Source organism: Homalodisca vitripennis, unplaced genomic scaffold (genome assembly GCF_021130785.1).
Source record: "Homalodisca vitripennis isolate AUS2020 unplaced genomic scaffold, UT_GWSS_2.1 ScUCBcl_6084;HRSCAF=13131, whole genome shotgun sequence".
Classification (NCBI taxonomy): Eukaryota; Metazoa; Arthropoda; class Insecta; order Hemiptera; family Cicadellidae; genus Homalodisca; species Homalodisca vitripennis.
In genome coordinates, this window is record NW_025782199.1 from 26,533 (window position 1) to 34,848 (window position 8,316).

Sequence of the window (8,316 nt, forward strand, 5' to 3'; positions counted from 1 at the left end):
TTGCAGCAAATGTGAATAACAAGAAATTTGAGATCAGCTTGATACTATTTCTTCGCCTTTTAAACCGCCATGCCAGAAATGTACTGTACAACTATTTTTTAAATAAACACCACGCCCGAGTATACTCATTTCCATATTATCAGCTGTTTTATTTTTGTTGTATCAGCTGTTTTAATTTGCATTACTTGGTATTGTATCAGTTGTTTTAATTTGCATTACTTGGTATTCTATCATTTTAGAAATGTCTAGAAGATAGCTGTCCAATTTGTGGTGCAATCTTGTGGACATTACTCAAACTACTTGGACACCACATGCTTTGTATCGTACAAGAGTTCAGAAATTGTTACGTTGATATTTTACAAGGTGTTTTCCGATGTGTTTATTCGTACATAGTTTGTGTGATAGTTGTTATATATTGTAATTATTTGACAAATTGACATTATAAATTTGCAAACATTGTTAATTGTTTACTCAATTTATTAATCTTTAAATAACGTGTTTAATGTGTTATGTAAAAAACTCCAAAACATGGAAAAATACTCTGTGCAGGGGGTCTTAGTACGTAACTAAACCCGGTGATCGGGCGAATCCAGGAACGCGGCAGTTAAAAGGTTAAGATGTGTTCAATATATTGAGTGATAATTTTTTCCACTTTTGTGACAGTTGATCTGTCATGACATGAACCACCACCACATTCCCTGTTTCCCTTTCCTTATTTCGTAAACAAGGTTTACAGGCATTGCATGTTATGCCTTTCTTTGAATAAATTAAGTTTTTTTTATATATAGTGTTCTGAACATTGAAATCAAATTGTTTCATTGACTGCTAAATCATCTTACTTTTAAATTGGAAACCAAATATTTATTTTATCCTTTATGTTTTTAGGAAGAAAGAACGTAAAGCAATGGAAGAGAAAGCTAAAAAGAAGCGCAAGAAGGAGAAGAAAGCTCGTAGTAAGAGTAAGTGGATATGAATGTTTTCTTTTAAGGCTATGTAGTTTGCGATTCATTAAAGAATGACAGTTTTCAGTGTTATTTTTAAATAACTTTTTTGTTTTGATTTACAGAAAATGAAACCAGTTTGGGAAATATTGTACTTTAAAAACATTAACCACAACTGTGATAGTAAAAGCGGCCAAGAGAAAGACATATGTGGTTAAAGAGAATTTACCATTATGACAAAGGTTGTGGAAAGAAGAAATAAATGCAGAAATGGAGCAATTAACAAATTTTTCTCGATAATGGTTTAGTCATATTTAAAAAATGTTACTGTTCATGTTTTAAAACTTCTTTATACTATGGGATCAAGAAAATCCTTTAAAATTATTCTTTTTTTTCAATGTTACTTAAATATTGCAGGCAAGAAGAAGAAGCGTGATGAACGCAAGAAGAAGAAAATCATGAAGGAGCTAGAAGAGAAGAAAATACGAGAAGTGTTGCGTAAACAGAGACGTAGAAGTAATGTTGACGAAGAAGATGAATTCTTGTATGGAGAAAAACCCGATCTCAGGTGAGGTTTTAATAAACTGTAAATCTCTGTATATAAACCCTCAATGGGGTTAACTTATCATCCCCATCCCTCATTTTAGGATTGGGGTTTGAGATTCTTGTATCCCAAAAACCATGAGTTTTAATCTTTATAATAATCCCCTTTGGATATTGGTTGATATATTTGTATTCAAAAAATAATAAGGAGGCTTAGGTGGTACTGTTGGGACATATATAAAGGTATACTGTATTTATAGATTTCATTGGTTCTACAACTAACAATGTTAGAATAAGAATAACGGGTCACCTTTATGACTTCAAGCATAATGACAAAAAAACAGTCATTCATTTGGAAAAATACATAACAAAGCTTTTAAAAATCTATATGAAGTGAAAAACAATAAGTAGGGTTATAGTTTAAATACTGTATATCTCAATTAAGATGTGAAGGAAACAGAATTTTTCCGGACATTTGCCAATGAAACGTAGTGTCACTGATTTCTTGTTTCACTGAACGATGGTCACAATCCTTCCATCGTCAAAAATAACCTTCAATCCAAGAATAAATTAAGATATCCTGAAGAAGTATATCAAATTGTAACAAAAATCAAAATTTCCTTATGGATTACATTTGATAATTAATTTAGATCGTCTGAACACATATCTAGACCACCATATTTAAATATGTTACAAAATTATTTACATACACACACTCACATGTATATATACACGTATACAGGGGTGCTGAAAAGTCCCGGGACGGTCTAATAACTTTTGAACTAATTACAATATAAGAACCAAAATTTACATCAAGCTTTTGCTTATATAAAACTATTATTTTATGTATTTCACCATAATATCCTGCTTATGGGGGACGTCCCGCTAGGGGTTGGTGAAAATTCTTAAATAGAAGCATAGGTCGAGTCGTACATCAAATTAAAGCTCTTTTTAATTGAAACATTTTAGCGAAAATCTGACGTAAAACAGTTGACGCATTACAAAATGGCGGACACTCAAAGATTATAAAATACAAAATTTTTCAAATGCAAACATTCTGGTTGTTAGAGAAAACTGAGACACTTAATCGTTTATTTTACTTCTTTTACTTCGAATCACTTACCAAAACAGTTATAACAAATGTTCAAAGTGTTTGCCTTCAGTTTGCTGACAATATCCCAATCGATTGTAGAACGCTGATATCGCATTATTTATCTGGAAATTCCTTATCAGCAGGTAAGGTTATTACCTTCCTTATCTGGGAAAAGTATCATTAAACAGATGCCTTACCTCATCACATGATCTAATACGGTCACCAAACCCGCGCATCATTAATAAAGTTATTCTTTCTCTCTCGGAAAGCGCCATAGCAAAATAAACTAGCACTACTGAAACTACTTGCAAAATTAGGGCTTGAAGATTTCTAAGTGACTGATTTGATAAAACAACTGTATCTGTCAGCTGGCAATTTCATTGTTGTATTTTTGGTCTTGTTTGCTCCAGCTGATTACCTTCCAGATAAGGAAGGTAAAAACCTTACCTGCTGATAAGGAATTTCCAGATAAACAATGCGATATCAGCGTTCTACAATCGATTGGGATATTGTCAGCAAACTGAAGGCAAACACTTTGAACATTTGTTATAACTGTTTTGGTAAGTGATTTGAAGTAAAAGAAGTAAAATAAACGATTAAGTGTCTCAGTTTTCTCTAACAACCAGAATGTTTGCATTTGAAAAATTCTGCATTTTATAATCTTTGAGTGTCCGCCATTTTGTAATGCGTCAACTATTTTACGTCAAATTTTCGCTAAAATGTTTCAATTAAAAAGAGCTTTAATTTGATGTACGACTCGACCTATGCTTCTATTTAAGAATTTTCACCAACCCCTAGCGGGACGTCCCCCATAAGCAGGATATCATGGTGAAATACATAAAATAATAGTTTTATATGAGCAAAAGCTTGATGTAAATTTTGGTTCTTATATTGTAATTAGTTCAAAAGTTATTAGACCGTCCCGGGACTTTTCAGCACCCCTGTATGTGTATGTGTGTGCTTGTAGAAAAAAGGCAACATTACTACTGAAGTACTGTTGTACTATATTTCTCTTTAAACGTCTCCAAGTAGAAAACAGAAGAAAATGTATAATGAAAAACATAATATATAAAAAAACAATATAATTCTGAAAAAGTGTAACATATGCTTAAACTGTCAGTAGTCTATCCACTTTATTCTATAAGGGTACAAAAATAGTGCCACTTAAACACAATTAAATGCTGATATTAATTTAAAATAAAAAAAAATGTTACATTAGTTAATTTAAATGTACTATAATAACGTACACCTTAAATAATTATCTTAATTCTTCCCTAAATTGGTTTTTATATTTAAAAAATCCTCAAAAGAATATAGAGGCAACTTGATTAATAATCCTTTATTTCTTTTTTCTAAAATATAACTAAAAATACTATGAAATAAATATGGTAGATACCTACACTAATGTACAGTGTGTGTGTGCGCGCGCGTGCGTGCAAGTGTGTGCAATGGATGTATAATTAATTATGATTTATTGTAAGTACTAAGGTTCAAAAAATAAAATCATGTTGGCCATCTGAAGTGCCAATGTAATGAAGCATGGGAATATTTCCAGCTAACTGGGTGCATCAAAGTTGGAAAAGTTTTTTATTTAAGATTCAAAATTCTTTATTTTTTATTATATAATATTATATAGTGTGTTTTTCAATCATGTTACAATAGACTTCTTCAAACATTTAACACATTTTTTCTTTTACAGGTTAAGTTTACCAGATTTAGAAGATCTGCAGAGTAAACTCAGTTACTATGTGAAAGTTGAAAAAGGAAATTCATCCAAAAAGTAAGTGACAATCAAATTATATATAAAGTCTGTAAGTAATACAATACTATTATATGTGTATATTAAAGTTATTATAGTTTTTGTTGATGGTTGATTCTTTGTATATGTAGCTTTTTATTAAATAGGGATCTGGAATCGTACATTTTCATTCACTGAGTGCCAAATAGATGTATAACGATCAGACTATAAATAGATTTTCTTCTGGCTACAGGAAACAGTTGTGATAAACTAAGGTGAGACTGTAATACAGGCTGGAGTGCTAACTCCTCCCACCCCGACCATCAGTCACTACATCACACTATCTGTCGGCCGGCCGTAAAGTCCTCATGTATTTATCGCACCTGATTGATTTTAAGTACACGAATCATCTGTTATTAACAATTATAGAAAATCAAACTTAATGTAATTTAAAATAATAATAGTAAATTATTACAGTAACGTTTTAATAATATTATCCATTTATAAAAAATGTTAATATGTAATTTGTGTACAAGCATATTTGGCAGTAGGTATTAAATATTTTGCAGTATAAAGATTTTTACAATATAAACCATCAATATTGACAGTATTCTTTATATGTTATATATCATCTCCGTGTTTTTTTCTGAATTCCTGTTTGCATTTAGAAACCAGTACACATGATTGAGCAGTCAGTAGTCGGTTTGTTGCTTTTAATATGAGCAACCAGTAGTGTAATGTAAAACATATGAGTCAAAACTGTGTTTATTTTCATTAACTTTAATGAAAATATCTCAAAATTAGAATAAAAAAGCATAGAAAAAAATAGGTAAGTTTAAAACAATTTTTTATTAGTTCTTTAATGTATTACTTCATACTGCTTTTAATTCCATATCCTTTAATATAGTTATCTAAAAGTAATAATGTTATAGGTGTTTTCATCAATATGTAAACAATTTTTGTTGACCAGGAAAGAGAAAGCTAGCAGTGTCGAACAACTTGTCGCTGTATCTCAAGCCAAAGCTAAAGCCAGTTCTCCTAAGATACTTTACCTTCATGATGAAGAGAAGGAGGAAGCCCGGCAAAGAAAAATTGGTTAGTTTGTGTTACACTTGTTTAATTAATAAAAATGGTTAAGATGTGTATTTTAGTCTAAAATAGTATTTATTAAATTTATATTCATAATGTAGTTGGTACAAAAATCTAATATTATAACATATACCAATGAAATAACGTGAAAAACATGTAAGGTAATTACCTCAAAGCCAAGACAGGGAATTTTTTCTTTTGTAATCCCAAACCCAGTTTTTGGCTGCTGCACCATTACAAATTTAGTAATGGTATACATTTTTGGAATTAAATTGTGATATTTTTACTTGGAAAGTATTATAAAGAAAAAAGCTGTTATTAAGGCCACATGTAAAGTGATTTTTCATTATTAATTTTTTCTAAAATATTGAAACAAAAATCTTAAACGACAGAAATATTGGCTCTTTACATTCTTTATATGTGCTCTTTTATTTACAAAACATGCTTATTCCTATATTGAAGTAGCGTATTCATTTTAGAAATCAGTTGTTACATTTTTCCATAAAAATGGTTGCTCGTCATCAAAAATGTACACTCTTGCTATATGAAGGTTTAAGCTCTCCATGATGCAGTTGATGCACAGGTTCCTCCCAGTACTTGTTTTCCTATTTTCAGATGCCTCACGTACAAAAAGATACGGTTGAAGTGCGAAGAGATCCAGCCTATTATTAGAAAATATTTTAACTTGCTGACTTATTTTATTGCACACCTGTGATGTAATATCAGAGTTGGTCTGTTAATAGTAAAGGTGCTTAACAACTTAATGTTTCTGGGTCGAGTAGTCTTTAAATGAATACAGTATAACCTGCGATATCCGGCCTGTCAATACATGATAAAACATTTGATGACTATAAGCTTTGCTAGGAATGAATGCCACACGGACAAGCTAGATCACTTTCTCTCCCGCACATCGGCAGCATTTATTATAGTGGGTATACTGTAATACCCACATTGGATTATTTACAGTTATCAAAATTACATTTGATTGATTTCTAAACTCTAATAAATAATAATATAAATCTGGACTAATTACAGATAAAAAGAAGATGGACATGTTTGAAGATTCACCACCACCATCGAGGTCACAGGATGCAAAGAACGTACCATTACCATCGGCTCCTCCTCCCCCCTCTTCGTCCAAGTTCAAAATGCAGATAGGCACTGCCCAGAACAGGTGGGTAAGGGGCAATGTGTGGTGGGCTGTGATTATATGTTCGTGTATCACCTTATTAAGTCAGATGTTATTTTGTAATAACACAGTCTTCTAATTTTCTGTAGTGCATGGCTTTGTACGAGTTGAAAATTAACTTCTCCCTTTATCTCCATAAACTGTTATTAATTATTATTGGGAAAAATAATATGAACACAATTATTGTAATGTCCAGTGAATAGAAAACGGAAAAAAATAACTGTCTGAATATCAAATTCAGCAGTGTCTACAATAACATTTACAGCAAAAAAACAATCATTGGTATCCTTTTTCATTGTTATCGACTTAAAAACTGGAAGTTATTGCTTGTTATTTGCTTCATATGTCTAAATGCAGAAATAAACAAGCAAAATTTTAATGTAACTTTTGTTATTGTAGCTCTACTAGTTAGTTTGTGGTTAACTTTCACACTAAGGAATCAGTTGTGACACATCATTACCTGTTCAAATTTTTATTTTACGAACCTTATCAAGTCTACTAAAAAAGTAATGTTAATTTGACTCTAACCGAATTCGGTCATTATGCTACAGTAAACAGCCAGGCACAAACGATCATTGGCAAGTGCTGTTATTGCTGGCATTAACACATTTGCGCACAATCCCTCCTTTAAAGCTCTAAAATTATAAATTTGTCTTGAGTTCAAAACGTGTCTGGAAGTAATCTGAAAAGGTTTTTTTACTAAGAACTGTAATAAACAAAATAAACTGTCCTGCATGTATAATATATGCAACAGAAACTTTAGGAATTAGGGAGCCAAGTTCTGAATTAACAGAATTTCTTCTCATAACAAGTTCCAAATAAAAGTTTTAATCATACAAAATTAAAATATGCTATTTTCAGCTGCTGCCATTTTTATAATCAGCTAGCCATTTTATTTTGTTGTTCGCATAAAAAAATGTTGTTAAATATAAAAAATATCCACCTTTTTATATAAGGGAAAGGAATGTCTATGCATTTTCTCATTAGATGACTCTCATTTAGGTTTCATTCCCTTCTCTTAATATTTTTTTGTTTTGAGATAAGCAGCAATCACTATGATATATCTCAGTAAATACCAACAAAAGAGAGGGGGTGGATTTAGGGTTTCGAACCCTTTTAATTAGGGAAAGATACAGTTTTTGTGAAATCTATGGCCAACGATATAAGGCGATTTTTGAACAGATTTTCAACTCATTTAAAGAAGATCTTGATTTAGATTCTTTATTTTAAAACTTTCAACAAATTATAAATCAGAGAGTGAAGAAGATATTTAGTTGGTGATAAACATTAATATTCAAAACCACTTAGAGAAAACTAATGATAGGACATTTTAAAGCTATGGGCATAAGGTAGAAAGAATCTTAATTTTTTTTTAATATTTTAACTGTAATCTTTCTGTAATCCATTTGTACATATTTTTTGTATGTAAATGTAATATTTAAATGTAAAAATTAAACTGGATATAAATTTAGAATTTTTTCCTTCATTTATTGTAAAGGTATTTGTAATTAATAGTTCATGAAATATTTATAGCGTATAACTATCTATATTGTTTTAACAGAGTAAGGGGATTTTTAATATATTTCAATAAAATAAAACCTAAGACGTTTGTGTCTATTTTGTGGAATAAACTCATAAGAAAACATGTACAATAAGTTTCTCTTCAGGTTTTTTTTTTTAAAAACATACTGGATGTGGTGATTTAAGTTGTACAATGCAATAT

At 30.7% G+C, this 8,316-nt stretch overlaps 1 protein-coding gene across 1 annotated transcript in view; it reads left to right on the forward strand.

The window, feature by feature from the left end:
- Positions 1-6,578, forward strand: part of LOC124373649 (tetratricopeptide repeat protein 14 homolog) — a gene marked incomplete at its 3' end in the record, with an annotated part of 30,781 nt that extends 24,203 nt beyond the window's left edge. Inside the window, 5 exon segments of the mRNA XM_046832001.1 lie at positions 886-959; positions 1,359-1,509; positions 4,277-4,357; positions 5,286-5,410; positions 6,440-6,578. Of these exon segments, the coding sequence (XP_046687957.1) occupies positions 886-959; positions 1,359-1,509; positions 4,277-4,357; positions 5,286-5,410; positions 6,440-6,578 (570 nt within the window).
- Between the last annotated feature and the right edge of the window lie 1,738 nt (positions 6,579-8,316).